The sequence below is a fragment of the Triturus cristatus genome, chromosome 3_2 (assembly GCF_964204655.1).
Source record: "Triturus cristatus chromosome 3_2, aTriCri1.1, whole genome shotgun sequence".
Taxonomy (NCBI): Eukaryota; Metazoa; Chordata; class Amphibia; order Caudata; family Salamandridae; genus Triturus; species Triturus cristatus.
In genome coordinates this window covers 200,129,210-200,155,446 of record NC_140584.1, presented here as the reverse complement: position 1 = coordinate 200,155,446, position 26,237 = coordinate 200,129,210, and the positions used below count along the sequence as shown (strand labels likewise).

Here is a 26,237-nt window from a genome sequence, read left to right as displayed (position 1 = left end):
CCTGGCGCAATGCTATCTGCAGGATGAAGTCCCCCGGTAGTGGCAGGCAGGCAAGGGTGGCAAACAGCGTTGCTTCAGCGCCTCCTGTAAGGCACAACCCCAGTGTGCTAACATCAGTTTCTTCTCACAACTTTCCACACCAGAAGCATGGAGCCACGAATTATGCTGATATCAAGAGTCAAGGAATTCTCTAAACCAGCAGCCACAGAGAACACCATCCAGCCCTCCGGGGAACTCTGCGACACCTCTCAGACTACTTCTACAGCAAGCCCCCAACCTTCTAAAGCAACTTCGACCTCCAACCCACTGCCCTCAACCTCAACAGCCTCAATCAACTCACACCTGACAACCTCAGCCATCCTGTCTTCCGTGGCACCCACCAACCCCTGTCCCCACCGTCTCTTCAACCTCGGTGTAGGAGTGTAGGATCTGCTTCACATGGGTACCCCCACTTTTTGCTGGTGTTTCACTGTTTTTCGACCTTAGTCTGGCTGTGGCCCTGCTAATCAGGACCACAGCCTAGCTGCTTCCTCTCTAAAATGGTTTCCATGTACCTTAGGTACATATCTAATTGGATTCTGGAGTGCCTTATAAGCTCCTAGTATATGGTATACTATGTACCTAGAGCATAGGTACCTCAGAGGCCTACCAGGGGCTGAAGCATGTACTATGCCACCCCTGGGAAGCACTCCAAAATGGAACCACAGGTCTGCTACTGCAGCCTGAGTAAGGGTGTGCTTGCACCCCTTGCAGTGGTATAGGCTACCTATATCACTACCACATACAGACACATATAAACGTATAAGCCACTCCTATGGCAGGCCTTGACAATCCTGAAGGCAGAGTGCTTGGTTTTATGTGAGAGGGTGCCCAAGCATGAGCTGAGCCCCTCTGCAGCTTTCGGAAATACTTCCTTATGGCTGTTCTGTGATACAGCCATACCATATACTCTTAAGTGCATTATAACCTCGCGGTAAATGCTAACTTTGGGATGGCTGCAATAAAACATGTCGTGCTTGGTGTTAAACACTTTGGAATACTACCCCTCCCCCACCCCCCCCACCAATTCTGGCGGCGGTGGTAGCCTTCCACCCTTCTAGAGGGAGAGACATGTTCACACTGGCTAAACCCGGTAGGACTTTCCTGAGCCCTGGCATCACAAAATGGATGCCTCTGCCACAGACACGGGTCTGGCCTCCTGCTGCTGACCGAAACTCCGGCAGGGGAGGCCTGGACAATAGGTTTCCTGTCAAGGGGAGGTGTACCCACCTCCCCAGACAGGCTGATGTGTATTGGGGCTGGGCGGGAGCACTCTCTGGGGCTTTGAAGTCCTGCACTGGGTGCACGTTTGGTGTCCCTGTGCATAGCCCAGTTCAAACCGGTTGCAGGGGCTACCTACCCCTGCTCTGGCGCAAAACTGGACAAAGGAAATGAGTGTAACCACCCCTCTTTCCTGGCCCACCCATAGGTGGGGCCTTATAGTAAGTTTAGGGGATGGACTAACTCTAAGTATAGGAATCCAGTCCCTAGGACTTTAGATTACCCTGGACGAAACTCTGCAACATATATCCTGGACCTTCGACGTTCTACTTTAACTAGAAGACGGAAGAAATCTCCCTTTGGGTCAAGGAGTGACTCCCCTGCTTGGCAGGAACCAAAGAAGCAACGGACCGTTCTGCAATTCTGAAGCTCCTGCCGGACGCCGAAGTCTCTGCATCCCCAGAGGTGGATTTTCAGACTTCCGAGGCTACACTGAGTCCACAGCAAATCTGAGGCCCGTGGCTATCGTGGAACCGTGACCCCTGGACACGGTGAACTTTTTCAGCAACACTATCTTCCTGGTCCTCCTCGAAGTTGTGCTTTGGGTTCCGAGTAGCCCCAGCCTTGAGCACCTCCTGCACCGAAGATTGTTGGCCTCCACTCCACGAGTGACCCGTGGGCCAGCTTCAAGTGCGACCGCTCGAGGCTCCTTCGTGATCACTAGCCCGCTGGCTAGCAGGTCCCGACGAAGGCAACTCATTTTCTGATTGGGCTTACCTGGTTGCTCCAGACGTGCCCCGACTTACCCCCGTTGGGTGAGTCCCTCAGACCTTGCTGGTCTGCACCGCAGTCCTTTCTCTGAATTCCAGTGACTTGCCGTTGCCAAGGCTTGTTGGGTCCATTCTGGTCGCCGACACCGCAGCACTCGACAGACTTCGTGGGACAGCTCGAATCCGGCTCGTGGACTTCGTCGACGCCTCCTGGACCTCGTGGCTGAAGAGTCAAGACACCCATCACCTCACCTGAAGCACCCGACATCTGTGGGCATTGGTCCATCCTGCCCTCGGTCACTGGCTAGTGACCCAGACTCTGTCCCCTCTGCTTAGGTTCCTTACATCCTAGATCCAGGCGTGGATCTCTTCGGACACTTCTCCTCTTCACGGCAGCAGCAGTTCTTTGCAGGCTTCCATTGAAATCGACGACGCGACCCGACACCAAATGACACCTATGCACCCGGCTTTTCTGGGTGAGGTAACTCGAGTACTCCGGTGCTCACGTGGGTGCTAGCCCTAGAACTTCTTAAGTCCAAAAGGGTTTGGTCCAGACTCGATTCGAAGTGTTCCTAATCTTTAAATTTCCAACCACGACATTGCCCATAGAAGATAATAGGAACCCGTGGTTGTGTTTACACACTGCATACAGTCCCCGTGGGTCCTGTGTCACTGCCTTGGGTGGTTCCTTGGGGTCCCAGCGATTCTAGATGCAATAGGCCTAGTGTCTGTTCCAGTCTTGGTTCTTATACCACTTTTTTGGTATATGGTTTGGTACGCCCCTAGGGCCCAAACGTGTATTTGTGCTTTTACTGATGATTGCTATCTTGTAACTTAAGTACTTCGAACTACAGTCTCATAAAGAGACTAGAGGGGTGTGTGTTAACCTAAATACATATATTTTAAATATATACCTGGTGTGGTTGTCCTTTCATTTGATCATTCAAGAGATTATAGACTGGTAAAACAAGCTGCTTTACATTCCTTCAAGACTTAGCCTGAAGGCTGCTCTCCATAGCTACCACTAGGATAGCTTTCAATAAAGGTTGTCTTTAACCTATCAACATAAGGGGTTGTTTGGAGTGATACAAGGTGCCCACTAGAACTAGTGGACAGCATATATCAGGCCACCTTCTCACACTCGGAACCAACCTAATCAGCACGGAACTCACCAGCATCATCAATACATCTATCTCCACAGCGGACTTCCCGGACAGCTGGAAACATGAAGAAGTCCGACCCTTCCTAAAGAAACCATCTGCCGACCTCAGAGAACTAAAACATTTTCAACTGATCTCCCTACTCCCTTACCCAGCCAAGGTACTCAAGAAGGCCATCCGCTCACTGAATAGCTGGAACAAAAACACCTACAATGACTTCTCCGAATCAGGATTCTGTACCAACCATAGCACAGAGACTGGGCTGATCGCCGCCACAGATCACATCAGAACCCTCCTCGACCGCGGAAAACCATGACCCTGATCCTCCTCGACCTCTCTGCTGAATTCAACATCGTTTCCCACCACACCCTCAACAACAGACTCCACAACATCGGCATACAACAAAATACCCTTAAGTGGATTGTCTCCTTCCTTATGGGACACACTCCGAGCAATCAACAGCCACCCTTCATCTCCAAACCCAACAACTACTTTGTGTTATTACATCCTGGGTTTGTTCAATTATCTCTACCTATTCATTTTTGGCCATTGCTTTTTAGGTGGAATTGTTTCCTGTGTATTCCCCTGGGACATTGGTATTACTTTGGTTGTATCAATCTCCCTGATGGCCCTATTTGTCACCTCTTTTACAGGCATGTTTTGGGCTCTTACTAGACACTGTTCCCCCGGTACTTACCTCCCTTATTCAATTTACCGATTCATCCCGACAGCCGTGTACCTTATAGGTAGTATTCTGAAACATGCTTCCTTGCAAGGTCTTCCCCTCCTTAACTGTTATGTTTGCCCCTTATTGAATGCATTATGACCAATTATTTGGTTTGTAACTAATCATCACCATTTTTTTCTTTTTTTCTCTCTCTCCAGTACTTCCCTATTATGATTATTTAACATATTGAATGTCCTGATGATAATCCTTGTATTTCTATAGCATCGAAATGTCATTGACTCCTGCACACTGACCCTGTACTGTACATATAATCCTGTGTAGGGCAGATTTGCTGCTATATGCTCATTGTGACAATGAGTATTGTTTTGATTTGCGTCACATGTAACTGCCTGAGTTCTTTTTTTTTATTTTTGGTCTTACTTGACTCTCCACACCATAAGAAGTTCACACATTAAACATCTGTCCTGTAAGGTTGTAAATAAGACTTCAAATTACCAGCTCTATGAAATTAAGGGGAATTTCAGCACTGAGGAAATAATTTTAAACATCTAATGCAGCTATCACAGACAGCACATCACCTAGAATATGCAACCCATTCCTAATGGACATAACTAAAGCATAACCATATACAATTTCTTCACTTGCAAAAGAAAGCTAGAAACTGAATAACCCAGGGCTTCGGAAACCAGGAGCAATTCCAATGGACTGATAGTATGAAAGCCCTAATAAGAAAGAATTTAACAAGGTTAGGAAAATACTTATACTCCCAAATAGAAAATAATCTCTATTCTAACAGGGAGTTTGGGATATTGTGTCCTTAGGGGAAAGTCTGTGAATTACTACGTTTTAGGGGCACCAAAACTGGACAAGCAATAGGGGATGAATTGTACCATGCCATTATTGATGAAAACCCAACAAAGGCACTGACCAGTTGTCGAAATGCACTCACTTAGACTAATGTCTACTGTGGTCAAATTAACTAAAGAAAATGGATAATCAAAATATAGCCTCAAACTTGGAACGTTTCCATTCACTTCTCAAAAATGGACATAGAAGAATACTATTCAGGGCATAACAAAGAAGACTGTATAGAATCTGCCCTACTTGGTCTAGCAAAGAAATAATATTTATGTATAAATTATATATTTATTTGGAAAAATAATTACAGTAAAAATGTGCTATATAAAAACGACTTGTGTCAGATTCACTGTTATATTAAATAAAGGCAATTAAAGAAAATTCTTTCTTCATCGTGATGGGTTGAATGTGTGACATGCTAAAGGTACAAACTACGAGTTGTTGTTATGAACAATATCTTAATCTATTTATGAGAGATGGGAGTATTTTCCTGTGTAATTAACTTCTCTATTCTCCTTGCCACAACATTTAGCTTTTTGCTCACTTTATGAACGTTTAACTACAGTTGGATAAGACTGGAGGTGTAGAGAAGCAAAAGGGGAACACAACCCCTTAGTACCAAATCTTCCTTTTAAAAAGTTCAACTTACTTGTTTAGGGCCAATTGTCTTGAACACATGCCGATGTACCCTCTTTTTAAACCTAGTTAGAATCTGTAAGATATCAACACCTTTTGTAGAGAAGCCAAGAATCAGATTCCAACATTCAATTAATAGAATCGGTCTTCAGTCAGCTATCCACTTTGATTAGCTAACTTAATTAGAAATAGCTACATCCACTTAATTCACAAAATAAAATCAGGGGATGGTATGCAGCAAATATAAAATGCCCACTTTTCTGGTGTAACTGGAAAACTGGGTATAAAAAACAATTGTTGTGGATTATACAAATTTTCTTTAAGCTCCAAGCCTTTTCTGGTTGATGAGCAGATCATTCAATGCTGCTTTTATATTTGCCCATTTCGTTCTGCCAATCAACAGAGGAAACTTTGAGCCACTGAGTCACCTGAAATCATTATGCTATTATTGGGCTTTCACCCCATTTTTGGGCTATCCTTTGCACTATAATTTTCAGATTTGTTTTCTTAGTACATACTGCTGGTTTTTAATATGTCCTGTTAATGCTTACAGCCAACTTTATACTATAGGAAAAGGTCTAAACAATTTCAATGAAGTACGCCAAAACACAGTGACGCAAGCAACTTATAGAAAAGACAAAATGACTTCACAAAATATTAACTTTTTACATTTTTTTAGGAACTTCCAGAATGGACCTCTCCATGACAACGCAATAAGCCGTTGTGAAGGACTGGCTCATGCTCTAACTTAATAAAACTAAAGTATGGGATCACATTGAGTGATTCATGTATCATCTATTAAGCACCAACATAGTATTTGTTTCAAGAAGGAATGTAGCAATTGTAAGGACCGCCATTTTAAATGTTTTCTTTCATACAGATGATTTGTTTGCATATTCACGAGAACAAGAGCTGCCCCGGATGAAGTGCCAATTCATCCAAAAATGCACCATGGATGGGAAACGTACATTAAAAGGATAATTGAAAATGGATTCACCGATACTACAATGAAAATATATTAACTGAATTTAAACAATAAAATCAAAGCGGTACAATTGTTTTAGTTAATAGAGGGATCAAAAGATACCTTTTCTGAAAATTGACGACACAGAGGTTATAAAGCGGCACAAAAGGGGATACTGACAAGTGCAAGTCAGTGCATATCTTCACTCATTTGAAGAGTTCTGGACTCAGCTGCTAATTCATGCTAATTCATTAGTTCAAACAAAGGCACGATACCTTAGAACAATCAAGAGTGCAATCCACAACACCACATAAATTATAGCAACACTCAAATTTTTGTTTGATAACGTTAATATGCATTAAAGGCCTGCATACAATAGTATGCGTTCCTGCAAGTTATGCTGTATTAAGTGTGTTCGCTTAGAATGAGAGCAGCAAGGCCTGAAAACCATGCATTGAAATAAATGGGAGTTTTCTTGCTTTATTTATGTAAGGGAATGGACTTTGTGGCTATCTGAGAAGCCTTATCTCCAAAATACACTTGTAATTAGGCTTCAGTTCCTTGCTAATGAGGTGCAAAGGTAACAAGAACAAATATTTCAAATCAATATATACTTTCAGAATGATGATGCAAACAAAGAATTACAAGCAAATAAGTCCCTACCTCCCCCACTGAATTACCAAGAAGAGGAATGTGTATAAACGTCCCTAAATAGTGAGGGGATAGAGATAGAAACTGATTTCTGTGAGGCATACTGTCTGTTGGGCACTTCACCGAAGACCTTCTGTTCTGCAGATGTGAAGATATATTGCAAGGCTCAGCAATAAACTGAATTATAAATAAAGTAATACAACAAGGCAAATAGGGAGATTTAAACGTATTGGTTAGGAATGTGAGATGAGCAATGTTGGGGCTATATATTTGTTATTCACCCTAATAATATTAGTTATCACAAGGGTATTCATATTTATGATAAATCTTTCTCACGTGATTTATATATTATTAGCACATAATAAACTATGATAACCATAACAAATACCAATGTCTGTTTGTGTACTGACTCTGGGGTCCAGGTCAGGGCCATTTATACTAACCCATTTTACAGTAATTAATTATCCAACAGCTCTGTAAGACTCTAAGCATCCCTTAATTTCTGCAAGTACAACTAAGAGAAGGAGATGGGAAGGAATCAGTTTTCCTTTTCTTCGTAAAGTTAACAGTCACCTCAGAGTGCTAGGGAAATCTATGGGGTGTAATACCCACCACACAACATATGTTTTAAATCAATCATAGCATTTGTAGAGCGCACTACCCACCCGTGAGGGTCTCAAGGCGCCAGGGGGTGGGGGGGCGTGCTGCTACTGTTCGAAGAGCCAGGTCTTGAGGAGTCTTCTGAAGGTCAGTAGGTCTTGAGTCTGCCGTTGGTGGATGGGGAGGGTGTTCCATGTCTTGGCGGCGAGGTGGGAGAATGATCTGCCACCGGCGGTCACTCTTCGGATGCGGGGGACAGAGGCGAGGGTGCGGTCTGCGGAGCGGAGCTGGCGGGTGGGGGTGTAGAAGCTGAGTCAGCTGTTGAGCTACGCTGGTCCGATGTTGTGGAGTGCCTTGTGTGCGTGGGTGAGGAGTTTGAAGGTTATCCTCTTGTTGAAGGGGAGCCAGTGCAGGTCTCTCAGGTGGGGTGTGATGTGGCTGCGGCGAGGGATGTCGAGGATCAGGCGTGCAGAAGCGTTCTGGATGCGTAGAGGGCGTTTCCGTAGTCCAGCCTGCTGCTGACGAGGGCCTGGGTTACCGTCCTTGTTTCGGTGGGGCTCCACTTGTAGATCCTGCGGAGCATGCAGAGGGTGTTGAAGCAGGAGGAAGAGACGGCGTTGATTTGCTTCGTCATGGAGAGGGTGAAGTCGAGGATGACCCCTAGGTTGCGTGTCTGGTCGGTGGGCGTTGGGGCTGTTCCTAGTGCAGTCAGCCACCAGGAGTCGTCCCAGGCAGAGGGGGTGGATCCGAGGATGAGGACCTCCGTCTTGTCCGAGTTCAGTTTCAGACGGCTGTTTTTCATCCAGTCGCCGACGGCCTTCATTCCTTCGTGGAGGTTGGTTTTGGCGGGGTTGGGGTCGTTGGTGAGGGAAAGGATCAGCTGGGTGTCATCGGCATATGAGATGATGTTGAGGTCGTGCAGTCGGGCGACGTGGGTGAGCAGTGCCATGTGGATGTTGAACAGCGTTGGGCTGAGGGATGAGCCCTGAGGTACGCCACAGATGATCTCGGTGGCTTCGGAGAGGAAGGGGGGGGGAGGCGTACGCTCTGTGTTCTGCCAGAGAGGAAGAAGGTGGTCCAGTCCAGGGCCTTCTCTTGGATTCCGGCGTTGTGGAGGCGTGTGCGTAGGGTGCGGTGGCAGACTGTGTCGAAGGCGGCATACAGGTCCAGGAGGATGAGGGCCGCGGTTTCTCCGTTGTCTAGCAGGGTCCTGATGTCATCGGTGGCGGCGATGAGGGCGGTTTCGGTGCTGTGGTTGCTGCGGAACCCGGACTGGGAGGGGTCTAGGATGCTGTTCTCCTCGAGGAAGCTGGTCAGTTGTTTGTTGATGGCCTTCTCGATGACCTTCGCCGGGAACGGGAGCAGGGAGATGGGTCGGAAGTTCTTGAGGTCCGCCTTGGGTTTCTTGAGCAAGGCGTTGATCTCTGCGTGCTTCCAGCTCTCCGGGAAGGTCACTGTCTCAAAGGAGATGTTGATGACTTTCCGGAGATAGGGTGAGATGGCGGTGCTGGCTTTGTTGAAGATGTGGTGTGGGCAGGGATCTGAAGGGGATCCGGAGTGGACGGTGTTCATGATCTTGATGGTGTCGTCGTCGTTGATGTTGGTCCAGGAGAGCAGGCGGTTGGTGTGGATGGTGGTCATGGGGGTGGGAGTCTCAGTGGTTGCCGAGGCGGACGGGGCGTTGAAGCTGTCGTGGATGTCAGTGATCTTGGGGTGGAAGAAGGTTGCTAGTGAGTCGTACAGGTCTTGCGAAGGCGGGATGTTGTTGGTATTGGAGCTGGGGTTGGAGAGTTCCTTCACGATGTTGAAGAGCTCTTTGCTGTTGTGTGCGTTGCTGTCTAGGCGGTCTTTGAAGGAGGCCCTTTTAGCGGATCTGGTGAGGTGGTCGTGTCTGCGGGTGGCGTTCTTTAGTGGTGCATAGTTTTCCTGTGTTCGTTCGCGGATCCAGTTCTTCTCCAGCTTTCGGCGGGTTCGCTTGGAGGCCTTCGGTGAACCAGCTGGCTTTCTTGCTGGTGTGGCTGTTGGAGGGCTTCTTGAGCGGGGCGAGGGTGTTGGTGCAGTCACTGATCCACTGTCTGAGGTTGCGAGCGGCGGCGTCGATCGGGTCTGCGGGTGGGCTCTGGGCGTGGGCGGTGGAAAGCTGGTCTTTGGTGACTTTGCTCCAGCAGCGGCGCGGCATCTGTGGGGTGCAGTGGTGCGTGGTGGGTTTCCAGTTTCACATTTTTATATACACAATATTCCTGCCCTTTTTGTGCTAGTGGAAGAAGCATTAAACTAAATTTCATATTCAACATTTTACAATAACAAACTTAATTTCAGAAGTTAAAGTATGGTCTTGGGCATTTGAAAAATAAAATAAAAAAATGCATGGGAGACATTTTTGTAAAGCAACCATATCAAATACCTGATATTCCTGTGGTAAATGTTTGGAAAATCTCTGCAAATTGCATACAGCTACTGCTCGTTGGTCCTGTCTGCAAGTTAACTGTAATGGATTGCTCCTCAATGTGTCACAATACGGAATCACCAATTTTTTCCTGTAAAGAAAAAGGTTTCAAAATAATATTAGCTTAAACTGAAAAGGCTACGGTTTTTAAAGATTCCAAGCTGTATTCCCGTCTTTGGCTTATGATGAGTCAGACATAGAAAGGTTATTTCTTTCAACAGTTTACATCACTTTATTCTTACCAGTGAACTACTAGTCACTGAGTAGTTTATGTTATGGGTCGTTAAGAGCACTATCACCCATGAAGGTTTCCTGGCTCTGAGCTGGTGTGCCTAGCCATGCCTAGGGTAGTTAGGTTATTTGAAAAGCCAGGTCTTCAGCTTCTTGCAGAATTTAAGAAGAGAGGATGAGGCTCTGATGTGGAATGACAGGTCATTTCACACTTTAGCTGTGATGTAAGAGAACACCCATCGTCCTGTTCTGGTTCTGTGTATGTGGGCGAGTAGGTATTCTGCAGTGCGGAGGTGAACAGCTGGTTTGGTCAAAGGAAATGAAACTGTTCAGGTAGGAGGGGTCTGAGTTGTGTGGTGCCTTGAACGTGTGTGTGAAGAGTTTGAAAGGAGCACGCCTGTGTATTGAAAGCCATTGAGCTTCTGGAGGTGCGATGTGATGAGAGTTCTAGGTGGGGGGTTTGGGAGGAGTCTGGCTGCTGAGTTCTGGATGGTTTGTAGTCTTCTGGTGAACTGCTTTGCAATCCCGGTGTAGAGGGTGCTCCTGTAGTCCAACTTGCTGGTGACTAAGGTGTAAGTGACTGTTTTTCTGGTGTTGCTTGGGAGTCATTTAAATAGCTTCCTCAACACATCAAGCTGTGGAAGCAGGATGCAGGGACGGCGTTGACTTGTGCGTTCATGTCCAATGTGATGATGATGATGATGATTCCAAGGTTCGTGGGTGCTGGGGGTGGGTCCTCGTTCTGCCAACAGTTGAGTCCAATGGCAAGATGTTCTTGCCAAAGATCGAATTTCCACACTTCTGTCTTGTCGGTAGTGAGCTTGAGAAAGTTTGCTTTCATCCAGTTAATGACTCTTGTCATGCAGAATATGAGTTGTGTGTCGTCGGCATAGGAGAGGATGTTGATATTGTGCGAGCAGGTGACGTTGACCAGAAAGATCATGTATGCATTGAAGAGGATGGGGCTGAGCGATAAACAAAGACACTCCATATATGAGTTTACGGGCTACTGAGAAGTAAGGTGCCATGCTGACAGCTTGTGTTCTATCTGTTAAGAATGAGCAGATCCAGCAGAGGGTGGGTCCGTGGATAACAATCTTGTGCAGGTGCCTGAGGATGGGTTGCTAGACAGTGTCGAACGCTGCAGATAGCAGCACTCATTCTCCTGGACTTGTTTCTTTTCTGTCAAGGATCATGCAGATGTCGCCTGTGGCGGGGACGAGTGCTATTTCTGTACTGTGGTTAATACGGACTGTGTGGGGGTTGCTAAGGTCGATGAGGTGTCAGTTGATTAGTTTAAGACTTTGGCTAGGTATGGTAGGAGGGAAATGGGTCTGTAGTTGGAGAGCATGGCAGATTCAGCAGATGGTTTCCTGAGCAGGGGCGTGACAGTGGCATGTTTCCAGGTATGTGGCAGAGTCAATGGAGGCATTGAGGATGGGTTTTAGTGCTTCGCTGATCGGTAGGAGTCCTTTGGTGAAGTCGTAGTGGGGACAAGGGTGAGATAGAGCCCTCTAATGTATGATCTTTATGGTAGCGGCAGTTTCAACGGTGGTGACAGCTGGCTTGTGAGGGGGCAATGTTACTGGAGATGGCAGGAAGCCTGGTGAAACCTTTGATGATGGTGAAGATTTATTTGCTGCTGTTCATGTCGGCGTTGATATAATCAGCGAAAGTTGTGCGCTTGGTGTTCCATATCTGGTGGTGGTAGCATATTGGGGCAGATTTGAACACATCTTTACCCATGGTGTTTTGACTTGTTCTCCATGTGCATTCCTGCTGCTTGAAGTAGCGTTTCCTCTGCCTGAGTTCTTCTGTGTACCAGCTGGCCTGTGATCGGACTCTTGCAGTTGGGTTGAAACCGAGGGGAGCCAGGGAGTCGGCGCATGCAGTGATTCAGCTGTTGAGGTTCTTGATGGCTTTTAGCAAGTTGCTGGTGTGAAGCTGGCAGATCTGGAAGTGCGGCAAGTGTGTACTGAAACTGAAGTGGACGTGGTCGGTACAGGTCATAGTTGCTGGAATGTTGATTGTGATGTTGCTGATTGAGGAGAAAATGTAGTCCAAAAGGTGTCTGGTGTTGTGGGTGGTTTTGGTAACATGCTGGGTGTGACAGATTTCTGAGGTTTTGTAGAAGAGCCATTTAGTTTGGGTCAGTGCAATCTTCTAGGTGAAACAAAAACTCTAGGAGAAGGATGAAGGTGCTGCCATTGAAGATGAGGGATGAAGTCAGTGATGTCACCAGCGACATTGTTGGTCTGTATACAAGGGATCCTCACATGAAAAAGCTAGCTGTGCTGCGTATCTTTAACATAAGGTTTTCCGTGAAGCTTGTAGGAGTGTCGGTTAGGTGCTGTAACTAATGCGGTCTCTTAACATGATGGCGACACCGCCTCCGAGATTGTGCGGTCTTGCCTGGCGATCCAATAGCCAGCGGGGATGGGCTGTAGTAATGTCTGTGCATAGGTTGAGTTTAGCCTTGTATCCTTGAGGACCAGTGTAGGTTCGCAGCCCTGTTGTGCAGTATCTCTGTGGCATGTTTGGTAATTAAGCAGGTGTTGAGAAGCATGCATTTGAATTTGGCATGCTGCATGGGTGGTCTGTGTGACCATTGGTGGGTGGCTGGTTTGTGTGGGAGTGAGCGAATGGGGTGCTGTTGGTGTGGGAGTGGTGAAGGTGGTGGGTGGGAGAGTGAAAGAGAACTTGCTGAGAGTACATTAGAATTTGTCCAAGAGTGCATGTTAGTGCTTCCTCTGTGTTGTGTGGTGCAGCGTGGTAGCATCACTGAGCATGGAGGCCAGGGATGAAAGCACACAGCAGCGTGGCAAGGTCGCAGGTTGGTAGGTGAAGGACCTGCATTCCTAGTACTGGGTGTGATCTAGGCCTGGACAGGCGCAGATGGGTTTTGCCTTTAGCATAGCGTGCCATTAATCAGGTCCTGGGAGGGAGGAGTAGCACATGGGGCGGTGGGTGGTGTGCAAATGGATGATGCAAAATTAAGTCTTCTTGCTTGGCTCTTACTTTCAAGACAGTTTTGGCAGAAAACCATTGATGTCACTTCCTGTGCTGTGTGGATGGATGATGGGAACTGCAGTGATCTAATTTCATCTGTAGGATGGGTGATGTTAAATTGAGTCATCCTGATTGGCTGCTTCTTTGACTTTTTCATCAATTGAATAGAATATGCAGGGGAACATTCCTTGGCTTCCCATTGCCCCCACTTCACACTAACATCTGTTACTTTCTTGCCTCACCTCATTCTTGACCAGACACCTTTCACACTGAATTTCCTTCCAGACCCACTACCTATTCTCTCCTCTGAAAAACTTTGATCACTGTACTCCTTTCTGTACTCTCTCCTGCCTAGCACTTTCCCCAGTCATGCATGTGAAGTTTTGGTCTTTGGCTGCATAACAATACTTGTTCTCCATAATATGTGAGACGTTGCATACACTCTCAACCAGGCAATGCCCTTTTCCTTGCACTTTCTCCATTTGCTACTCTCGCTGTTAGCCCCCAAAACTAAATCTTTATAAAACAACAATCCATATTCTCTACGTTTCAATTGCTGATTGTCTTTTCATCAGGTTATATGACTCTAATTTACCCTGATAAAGAATCTACTCATCCTAAGAAGATCATTGGGAAACTTAAATATCTCCCACTCAGAAATTCTTAAATGCTGGCAAACATGAGTAATCCTTCAAGAGGAAACATGTGATACACTATCAGACAGATTCAACTATTAGTGATCTAGAAGGATAAATTGCTTACCTGTAATCCTAGTTCTCTTTCAGGGGAATACTCATCAAAGTCATAAGCTTTTTTGACCCCACAGTACCTCCTGCATCCCACCATGCCCCACATGTGACAGGTCAGGTTGCTTTAGTGTATTAACAATATAACCGCTGCTGCTTTAAGTATTCATTCGGGGAGGAGGGAGGGTTGCTTATGACTTTGATGAGTATTCCCATGGAAGAGATCTAGGATTACAGGTAAGCAATTTATCCTTCTCTTTCAGGCGATACTCATCAATAGTCATAAGCACTGAAAAGAGTAGCTAGCCCATCCCACTCCCCTTCGGAATAGAATCATTTAATAGCAGCTGAAAATAAATCACTCGAAGAGGTTTTGCAAAGAAGCATGCCCTACTTTAGCATCAGCCCGAGTGTCTGAGTCAAGACAATAATGCTTAGTAAAAGTATGCACCATCTCTATATTGCAACCTTGCAAATTTCCTCGATGGGTACATTTCTGAGAAGAGCAGCAGTAGCCTCCTTGCCCCTCATAGAGTGGGCTTTGGGAATAGAAGGTAGGAGCTTATTGGCTAACTGGTAGGAAAGCACTACACAAGAGACTATCCACCTAGAGATGGTTTGCTTGCAAGAAGCTATACCAGTTCTCATTGGACCATAGTTGATAAACAGATGGTCAGATTGTCTGATAACTTTTGTTTTGTCTAAATAAAATTTAAGGACTCTCTTAAGATCTAACAAGTGCAAAGCCTTCTCCGCTGGTGGGGAAGGGTTAGGGAAAAATATTGGAAGAGAATTGGTCTGATTAACATGGAAATCGGAAATCCCCATGGGAAGAAAACTCGGATGTGTTCTCATGACTACCCTGTTTGCATTAAATACCAGATAGGATACTTTGGCACATAGAGCCTGGATTTCACTGGCTCTATGTGATGAAGTAACAGCAACTAGATAAGCTGCTTTCTTAGTCAGGTGTTGTTAGGAAGCTCTGTGCATTGATCTGAATGGGGGGGGGGGGTGGGGGTGGGTGTGGCATTAGTTTGGAGAGCACCACATTGAGTTCCCATGGAGGGGAAAGGTGATCTTACCAGAGGGTAGCCTACTGGGAGCTCATTGACAACAAGCATTTGACAGAAGGACACCTGTGTGGCAGACTTTCTGTAGACAGTAATAGCTGCAAGGAGTGACTTTATAGATGGAAACTGCAGGCCAGACCTCACTAAATGTAGAAGATAAGGTAAGATGGCATTTTCTTGTCCCAAAATCGGATGATGACCATTCTGTGCACACCTCAAATAGAACAGTTTCCACTTGGATGCATATGATTTTCTGGTCGAGGGCTCCTGGACTCTCTCAAAATGTCCATACAGTCCTGTGAAAAAACCTATGTGTCCATACTGGAAGAACTCCGGAGCCACGCTGTCAAGTTCAGCAAGGGCAGGTTGGGATTGAAAAGCTGTCCTCAGAACTTTCAAAGGAGATCCTGTCTGCATGGCAACCTCTTGGGTGGTCTTTCTGATACCTGTAGAGCTTGTTGATCACTGAAGGAATCAATGGAATAGGAGGAAACGCGTAGAGAAATCTTACTAGCCATTTTATCAAAAGGGCATTCCACTTTAATCCAGGTCGGGAGCCCTTGAATGCGTAGCCTTGGTATTTTTTGTTGTTTTTATCTGCAAACAGATCTATTTGCGGTTGCCCCCATTCCTAAAAGCTGTCTTGTGCGACAACTTCATTTAGAATCCAGTTGTGAGTTTCAGCAAAGTTGCGAATAAGAGTCTGCTTGGGTGTTTAGTGTCCCTGGCAGGTGGATGGCAGAGATTGTCAGGCCCCTGGTAATTAGTTACTTCCAGGTGGCTTGTGCTTTTGTGATAGGTGACGGTATTGAGTTTCTCCTTGTTTGTTCAAGTAATGTATTGTGGTTGTGTTGTCTGTTTGTATCAGGAGAGAGCTTGTCTTTTATGGATGAATAAAAAGACTTGAGGACGAAATTGACTGCCCTCAGCTCCAGCATGTTGATGTGGTACAGCTGCTCCTTGTCCAACCACAGGCTTTGTGTTTGTAGCGAGCCCATGTGAGCTACCCAACCCTGAAGAGAAGCATCCGCGATAAGAGTCTTCATGGGAAGTTCCTGGTGAATGGAAAGTCCTACCATGAGGTGTTGACTCTTCATCCACCATGCAAGCGACTGTCTGGCATCTTGTGAGAGAACCACTTTGTCATCCCAGAGGTCCAAAAACTGAGACCACTGATCTTCCTGAGCTTGCTGTAGTGACCGTATGTGTAACCTGGCATTGAGGACTATGAAGATGCAAAAAGTCATCTACCCCAGTAATAACTCCACTTGTCTGGCCAATGGATGAGGAGAGTGGAGGAGAGTGTAACATTTCATATTTATTGAGGGTAATCTCTCCTCCGAAGGACACACTCTTGCGTCTTTTGTATCTAGAGTCGCTCCCAGGTAGTGTATCTTTTGAGCCGGTACTTGCATAGACTTTTTGAAGTTGACTTGTAAGCCCAGATCTTGTAGGGTTTTGCGGCAGATCTGAAAATGTTCCTGCATTAGCCACAGGGAGGACCTTTTGATCAGCCAGTCGTCTAAGTATGGGTAGACAAATATTGTCTTCCTCCGCAGGTATGCTGAGACTACTGCCATGCATTTCGAGAACGTGTGAGGTGCTGATTTGAGCACGAAGGGCAGTAATTTGTACTGGTAATGCTTGGATGCCGCTCTGAAGAGCAGAAATGTCCGATGTTTCCTGCCAATCGGAATGTGGAAGTAGGCATCCCGAAGATCGATGGCGCACATCCAGTTCCCCTAATGGAGTTCGCGTTAGATCTGGTGAAGGGCAAGCAACCTGAAATTCCTGTTGCAGATGAACGTGTTCAGAAGTCTTTAGTCTAAAATGGGCCTGAACTCTCCATTTGGGCCTTTTTTCTGGACCACAAAGTAGCGGGAGTATATTCCAAGTCCCTTTTTTTTATAGAGAATGGGACCTTCTCCTCTATGGCTTCCTTTTGGTACAGCGCATCTACTTTAATTTTTGCAATATGGCTCGTTGATGACAGAATGTTTTCCTTAGTGGGACAGCACGAGGGGGGACTTGATCCTGAGTGAGTAACCATTTTGAACAATATACAAGACCCACCTGTCATCTTGCCCACTTGTCCAGGTGTTTGACAATACTTACCCTCCCTACCCCACCAGTGTGGGAAACGGAGAAGGGGGAAGTGGCCGCTCATTTTTTTGGGTGGTGTCTTGGAGGAGGATGCTGTTGGACAAGAAGCTCCTCTTCCTTGAGCTGGTCAGTGGAGATAGCAGTGTGACCGAGCTTGAACTCTGGAATGCAGAGTGACAAATTTACCGATGCAACAACCTTTTTTGTCAAGAGCACCCACACTCTTAAGGAACTGAAGACATGGTGTTTTACTTTAATTTTACTGAAAAAGCCTACCCAACAAGGCTTTTTAGCTGTGAGAATATCTAAGAAGCACTAGACCTCTGGGTGCAGATGTGTTTCTTTTCAGCATGTCAAGCCACAGCAAGCATCGATTGACATTTCTCCCAAGCTTGCAAGTCTGTGTTAGGGAGCACTTCACTGAATAAAAGAACCACCTCTGAAGCTCCTAAGGCAGGATTTGATTGAACACATACAAATTCTACTTTTCAGAATACAAAGAGAGCTCTTAAGGCACCACAGATCTTTTTATTACAGCAAAAAAGTAGTTTGTTCTTGTGTGATATGACCCAAAACAACTGGAAAATCTCTCCCTGTGGAGGCATTAAGTCCTCTCCGATTCATGGTGATCAACAAGGAGCCTTACTTATGACTACTCCTGCAGCAGTAAGTTATTTGGTTTATTGTCTTCATCCTCATTCCGGGTGGGCTAGAAGTAAGAAATTCCTTTCAAAGGCATTTGAGTCAGCACTAAACATGAACCTTGAGTGCATCTGTGGCTTTGTTTCTTTCTTCATCTCTGACATCTCAATTTTTGCTAATTAGCAGGGCCTACCTCTTTCGCCTGTTTTTAAGATAAGGTCAGTAATAGGTGCGTCTTTGGGGGTCTACACACATATGCCGATAGTGTCTTTCCTCCTCCCAAAAACATTTTGAGTGCCCTATGTTACTAAAAGAGCTGCATGCCGCAGGTGTTGAATGTGTTCTAACAACTACGCTGGGTGCTGTTGAACTTGTAGTTATCAGAACAGTCATGCTTAGGGTCGAAGTCACTAGTGCTGCACCACTGGGGCAGCAGCAGGTCCTGAGGGTGCACAAGATGGTCTGTGTGATGGAATGACTGACAGTATGGCTTGTTAGATTTGTTCTGTTCAAGCCCCAGCAGAAATAGGTAGCTTGCTTAGGTTAAGCCAAGCTTCAGTTTCTCCACTATGAGGGATCAGGTCTGAAGCAAGAACAACAATTTCCTGTATGTCTCCTTTTCTCTTTATGTTCCTGATGAGAAAAATGTTTTATATTTCCTGTGCCCTTTGATCTCCCTAAAGAATACCTCCCAAAGTGCTTATTTGAGTTGCATTTTAGCCAGACTCCTCCTTAAAAGACAGAAACAATGCTGTCCCACACCAGAAAGTATTGCGCCAGAATAAGGGCACTGAGTGCAACCACTGATGACATGGTTTGATCTGAATCAAAAGTAACACATGATGGACGAATGCTGACCAATGCAAACATTCACCCCCAGTCACAAGGATCTGGGCTTAATCCATCGTTCTTTTGCTCACCACGCCACCCCAGTTTGGACCCAGCCATATGCAAATCAGTCTTGACCCTGTCCCTCATGGGAACAGTCCACCCTGAACTGCCAAGCCAGGTCCTCCCTGGAGCGGAAACAAGCATCCTGGGACCGGTTTCGGAGCCTCACCCCTCTGCCGCTCGTGAGCCTGCATTTGCTGGAAACGGATCCCTGACTCGAGGACTGCGAGGTCCAGCAGCCCTCCACCTTCCTGCTGCTGCCTCTTCCTCTAGCCTCCGCCCCTGGACACTATTTTAATCCTCGGGGCCCCCGCTTTGCGGGTGCCGCTCGTGAGCCTGCATTTGCTGGAAACGGATCCCTGACTCGAGGACTGCGAGGTCCAGCAGCCCTCCACCTTCCTGCTGCTGCCTCTTCCTCTAGCCTCCGCCCCTGGACACTATTTTAATCCTCGCGGCCCCCGCTTCGCGGGAGCCGCTCGTGAGCCTGCATTTGCTGGAAACGGATCCCTGACTCGAGGACTGCGAGGTCCAGCAGCCCTCCACCTTCCTGCTGCTGCCTCTTCCTCCAGACTCCGCCCCCTGTGTATCGTATTAATTCCGTGTGCGTAGTTTCGCAGCGCGGAACACAGCGCGGGCGAAGCTCGGGCCAAGGGCGGGCCCGTCTGAGCCCGTCAGAGACCGACAGAGGCCGGGACGGGGCACATCTCTTGGCTCCCCAGGTGAGCACTATGTGAGTGAAGTTATCGTTTGTTCCGTTTTGGACTGACTGCCGAGTCCTAGTGTGTCGGATGCTTATCAGGCACACATTTATCTGATCACCCCTACAGTATTTCACAAAAGCAGGCAATGGCCACTGCTGGCACGAAGAAGGGCCGGAAGTCTCTCTATGGGCCTGGAGTGGCTGGAATCCTGGACAATTTTATCTCGAGGGCCGCGTCAGTCTTACAGAAGGAAATTGAGCTTACTGAGAAAAGACTCTCCCTCGACCAAGTGTTTACTAAACGCTCATCACTGGGCAATAATGCTCTAGCAAAGTCACCTGTAGTTACAAACTTGCCTACTCCAGCCTTCGACACTAATTAATTGTTTTTGAGAGAAAACGAGAATGTTGCTGTAATGGCAAATAGTAATGTCTGCAATTTATCTGAACGAGGTGACTCCACTGGTCCTGATTCTCCCACACCTATGAACTCTGCAGGAACAACTAGATCCGGCCTACCCATACGTATTGATGCTACCCATGCCAAATTGACAGAACAGGTCGTGAAACCTAAGCGGGGCGGAACAGTGTTGCCCAATAAAAGATCTAAAATTCAAAAACGGGCAAACACTGGAAAATCTGACCCCGTGGTTAACGTAGACCTGACAGTTGGAGGTTCTGAGGGCCTGATGGGACCAGCACCGAATAAAGATTATTGGCTAAGAATGGAACAGCTACTTATTGCGACCTGTCGCCCCATTTGAAACAGACTTGACTCTATGGAAAATAGACTTTCTAATTTAGAATCATTGGTTGCTGTATTGTCCGGGGCTAAGGGGACATGGGATAGGGGGGGAACTAAAGAAAATGTAGCCGAGTCTACTTGCTCTGCTCCTAATCTACTTAATGCATTGACAGATACAACGGAACAACTTACTTTGCAGGGTAAGGGTCTGGCCAACGACATCCAAGCAGTCTCCAATGACCATATTCCATCAACCTCCGCAGGGATTTCAAGGAGTGGGGCGAGTCATGCCATTGACAATCCACCGCATGAGTTAAGAGAACCTGACTTTACTTTACACAAGCAGTCAGGGTATCCCCTCGTTCCCAAACTACCTTGCCTGGATCTCCCACCTGAATCTGTGCCATATGTGGTGGTTCTCGCAGGTGTTCCCACCCTGAATCATGGATCAAGGGAGGCTTTTCCCCGACTTATAAAAACGAATGTATGCACTGGTTAAACTGTAACAAACCCCTCCCGAATCAGTGCAGAAGCGAGATATTATTCGCAAGGAGGATAAACTGGGTAGGTCAAAGAATCAAGGACGTTCCGGGTGATTGTGTTGTAATCAATTTTAGAGAAACTAGTTCTGTTAGGCACATTTGTACATTCCAGTCTGGTAGCTACACTAGTCCCCATTCAGCTATAAAAGCTCTCCCACTTACCTATTTTTATCCGGGACCCCAGAATTTTGGCATTGATATTTCCCGTAAGGGAGGGGTGGATAGCTTGAGAACTGGCAGGGCTGGACCCCCTTCTCTGCCCTTCTAATGTAAACCAAGTCCACGATCGATTTTGCCCGCCCCCACTTGAAGCTTTCCACCATATCAACAGATATAGTACCCTTGACCAGGTGGATTGACGCCCAAACTATAGTGTCCCGACTGCTCACACTGGGGAAAAGAAAGGGCTATTGGTCACCGATCCAGGTTCTCTGGTTTGGAAATTCAACCCTTTCCTTCTGGGGCTATCAGAAACTTCACACAGCTTGGCTGTGGAAGAGGTTTCATCTCGGAAAAACACTAAGAGTCCATCTAGTGAGCCATACTCATCTCCAGTGTTGGGGGGGCTGATAGCAATGGAAGGGTCGGCAAATGGGCTTGTGCAGGAAATCCCGGACAGGGCAACTATCTCACCATTTACTATCAGTTCTGCTGCTGACCAGACTCCGGCCACAAGCAAATCAAAGTCGAGTACCAGTCTGCTCTCATGGAATGTGGCAGGCCTCAAGAGCAAATTGATATGTGAAGACTGGGGCACTTTCATAGATAATTTCGATGTCTGTTTAATGCAAGAGACATGGGCTTTAGAAAACTTCCAAAGGGTGGGCTTTGTATCTTTTAACACACTAGCAGTAACTAGCGGTAGGGGGAGACCATCAGGGGGCCTTACCACCTGGGTGGCTCTCCACCTGGGTGCCTCAGCAAGGCAGCTCCACACTAATTCAGATGACATTCAATGTATTTTACTTGAGCTGCCTAAAAACATCCACTTGGCTCTCCTGAATGTCTATTCTAGACCCTCCCAGGGTGGCCGGGAATCTAAGGTCATAGAACAGCTAAATAAATTCATCCTGTCCCTGGACCCTGGATATTCCGTGATAGTGGGTGGCGATTTTAATTGCCAATATGAACCACTTAGTGTGTCGGCCTTAGACGATCCAACTGCCGAAAATGAACACCGGAATATTCCTGATCCTATGATTCCTAAGGTCAAAGCCTGGACTCCTTTAGTTCTTCAGATTTTCGCACTCACTCTCTCTCTATCCTTGAGGGCATGTAATGGCAGATTTGATTCTGATAGACCAGGATGAGCTACCTTTAACAGAGTTGGACAAACTTCTATCCTAGACTACATTCTTATTGAAACTAGATCGTGGGATAAGGTGCTCGATTTCAGGGTGTCAGAACGGGATGATAGTGATCATAACGCCCTGGTTATGACACTTAAACCAGGTAGTTGGGGTATGAGTAGCTACGACATATCAGTATCTCCCATAGTACAACCTCTTATCCTGCATAACAACAGACGCAGAGTAAGATGGCCCCGTATTGTTGCCAGTCCAAATAAATTGTCAGAAATTTATAGTCTTGCTTTACCCCATCTCATTGGAATGGCTGAGGCTGGGCCTAACCGTATCCCCATAGAAGGGGTGACCGGGCCTACAGGCATTCATCTACAGTTAGTAAACAAACTCTCGGAAGTGTTCTGTCCGATTGGGAACGCGAGGCCCCATTTGCCCAAAAGGCAATTGTGGTATTCTGCTGAGTGCAGGAAGTCGAAGAGCGACCTGCTCATGGCTATTAAGGCCTTGGATAAAGACAGGACTAAAATATTGAGGGCACAGTATAAACAAACATTAGAAAGGGCAAGAAAGGCCTGGGAGGTTGACATGTGGAAGGAGCTAAGACTAAGTTTGCAGGCTAAGGACTTTAAGGGCTTCTGGTCCATTGTTAGCAATGGCAGAAAAGAATCAGGAACTACCTCATTCCCTAATATAGCCCCAGCAGTATGGGAAGCTCATTATGGGGGCCTTTATTCAAGCTTAAACGACAACACATTACCTATAGCTACCTTTCCCCCCAGACTTGTATGTCGAGCTGAGGCTGCTATGGCGATAACGATAAAGGAGGTGGAAATCGCTATACATCTGCTGATACCTAACAAAGCGCCGGGACTGGACAAAATCCCTGGCGATCTTTATCGTTCGGAACCAAAGATATGGGCGCCGTATCTCTGTTCTCTATTTAATTCTATTCTGATGGGTGCGGAACTCCCAGAGTCTTGGCCCGGTGCGGAGATCGTGCCGATATTCAAGAAAGGTTGCCCCCTACAACCCTCAAATTATAGGCCCATCAGCCTAATTGATACCACACAGAAGCTGTTTGGACGTATAATATGGGACAGATTACAGACCTGGGAGACAGATAACAACATCCTAAGTTTCTTGCAAGCGGGTTTTAGAAAGGGAATCTCTACTGTTGACCAGACTTTCCGACTTCAGGTTATACACTGGAAGACCGTGAGTCTAGAGGGTGGCAGCCTCTATCTCATCTTTGTTGACCTGAGGTCGGCATTTGACCTGGTACCGCGAGAAAACCTGTGGAGGGTTCTCCGGGCTCTCAATGTCCCTTTATATCTTTTGGATGTTTTGAGTAGACTCCACACGGAAAACTTCGCCCAGGTCAGATGCGGGAAACATGGAGAGTTGTCCGCCCGCTTCCCTGTTAACCGTGGAGTCCGTCAAGGATGCGTGCTGGCACCCACGTTATTCTGTATATACATCAACGGGCTCATTAAACATCTGGAAGGTATCAGGGACACAGATGTGCCAAGACTTGCTACGGGTACGGTGCCAGCGTTGATGTTCGCTGACGACACCTTGTTGTTGTCGCGAACATCAACTGGTATCCAGCGCATCTTGGATGGCTTTGTGGATTTCTGTGCCGAAAGAGGCCTGGAGATTAATTTAGCTAAAACTAAATTTATGATTCTTAACCCCCCCCAAGCACACACGGCCAAACCCAGTACTGAATGGTGTTTACCTTGAGCGGGTAACAACGTTCGGATATCTGGGGATCATACTCCAAGAAAACTTTGGATGGGGGGGGACAAATTGCTAACTCCGTGCTAAAACTTGCCCAAACCACTGGGGGAATTTCCCAACTCTTTAGAGGTTCGGTTTCCAAACCAGTGGCACCAGCAATAGAAATCTTCAGGACCCAAGTAAGAGCAGCCTCCACTTATGGAGCATAATTGTGGGGTCATTCTAGAATACATAGCCTGATCGGGACCGAAAATTTCTTTGTGAGGAGTCTGTTGGGTCTGCCCCCTAGCTCCCCGTTGGTCCCTATCAGGTTGGATTGTGGGTTGATACCCATGGAAGAGGCGGTAACACTGCGTCCACTGATATACTGGAAGAGACTCTGGTCCAACGCAGAGTTGGGTTCCTATCGGGGGGAATTCAAGGGGGTTTGGCCCCTAATTAAAAGCAAGAATATTCCCTGGTTGAGATTTGTTACGGATACTTGTACCAAGATTGGCCTACCTAACTTATGGGCCTCTCCGGAGGCTTCATGCTCTGCCTTATCAAGAACAAAACTGGCCGAACAGTTCAGAAATTATCACCTCATGCGTCTGCATGAGTGTTCTGATATCGGTAGGCTGACGGTCGAGTTCCTTCAAATCAAAGATAATTATAGGAGAGAGTTTTTAGACTTGATTTGCCCCCCGGCTGCTAGGAAGCTTTACTGACAACTGAGAATGGGCAGTCTTTCGCTCAGGTCTTTCACCTCCAGGTGGGATGTAAACAACACTACTGCCTGCCCGGCTTGTGGCTATAGACTGGAGGACGAAAAACACGTTTTCTTTTTTTGTCCTATATACCATCTACAAAGAAAACGTTGGGTCAAGCCTATATGTAACAACCTGGGATTCAGAGAGTGCGAAAAGGCTCTGAGAGTTCTGAAGTATGACACCCAACCTCTAATAGTCTTTGCAGTTTCCTGGTTTCTCAATGTTATGTGGATAAAACGTAGGAAATTTTTGTAATTAACTCGAAAGCCTAAATATTTTCCTCTTGTATTGTATGAATGTTTTTATGCAATATCTTACAACTGCGAATTGATTTGGGTATTTTTAACTGTGAATTGTAATATCTTATGTTGCTTTTATGGCCTTTGGGGCCGAAATAAAGTTTAACAATGGCAAATGGGGGGGAGGAGCCTAGCGCGCATCCAAGATGGTCGCGTGAGCGCAGGGCTCCCCGGACCCTTGCTGCTCCTCGGAATTTATCCTGAGAATATCCTGATGTGGTTTATGGAATCTGGCAGATGAAGACCGGCTGAGCACGTATCTCTTTTCAGAACTCGAATCGGACCTGGGAATCCTGATTTGTCGTTGTTCGAACTTTTGGGACCCACCCGACGGAGGTGCCCGGGGCGAGGGTGAACCGTGGAGCCGTGTCGTAATTGAACAACAGCGGCTGCAGTGCGGTGCCAGTGGCCGCTCTACCACTTTCGGTTTCACTTTGGACTTCAGGGGGCTGGCCTGCGAACGCACTTGATGTGGCGAGGTGTTTCCTTGGCCTCTGCACGAGGCCTTGTCTCCACCGGCCACTAGTGTGCCCATCGCCTTGGGTCCCCCCGCACCGCTATCTTGTGGTCCTTGGTGAGGCGCTGGTCTGCGGTGCCGGTGCCCCTACGACTCTTGATCGGCGGTCCCCTTCGTTATCCGTGACCACATGGGGGGCAAGGGGGGCCCCGAGGGGCGTAAGACTAAGGCCTCCCTCCGCGGGGGACCGGTCCAGGCCAACAACATGGACCGCTACACTCAGGGCAGAGGGTCTCCTGGAGCGACCGGCCCCCCCCCCGGATGCCGCCGGCGGTGGCACGACCGTTTCTCCGGAGCTTTCCCTGCAGGACATCATGGGCGCCATTGATGGCATCAGGGAAACCATCGCCACGCAATACGAGGCCCTGGCCCGTAAAATCGACACGGTGGCAATCGATGTCACCTTAATTCGGGCAGACCTCTCCAAAACGAACGAGAGGGTTCAGGCTCTCGATGCGCGGACCTCCACCCTTGGTGCGGATGTGTCGGACCTGCAGGCCGCGCTGGGTGACATTAAGGCGGTCAACGATCAGATGGCTCGGCGGCTGGAGGACTTCGAGGGACGGGCTCGACGCAACAACATCCGTGTCATAGGCGTACCGGAGTCCTCTGACAACCGCCCGGTTGACCTCCTGGTCGAGGAACTCATCCTCCAACAGTTGGCCCCTGCAGGCCTAAGCAAGTTCTTTGCCGTGGAGCGGGCACATCGAGTTCCGGGCGGTCGGCCGCGGCCGGGGGCCCCCCCGAGGCCTATCGTGGCCAAACTGTTCCACTATAGAGACCGAGATGCGATTCTGCAGGCCTCACGGGTCCACGGCCCGGTTCGTCATGAGAACTCATCCATTAACTTTTATCCGGACTTTACCCAACTTGTCCAGAAACAGCGGATGGGATTCCAGGGGGTGAAGCGTCG

General features: G+C 47.2%; 1 protein-coding gene across 1 annotated transcript in view; it reads right to left on the bottom strand.

Moving 5' to 3' along the window:
- The window catches only part of LMLN (leishmanolysin like peptidase), a 431,292-nt gene that overhangs the window by 68,467 nt on the left and 336,588 nt on the right, over positions 1–26,237 (bottom strand). Inside the window, exon 13 of the mRNA XM_085647501.1 lies at positions 9,992–10,124. Coding sequence (XP_085503627.1) covers positions 9,992–10,124 — 133 coding nt within the window. The remainder of the gene's footprint in view (positions 1–9,991; positions 10,125–26,237) is intronic.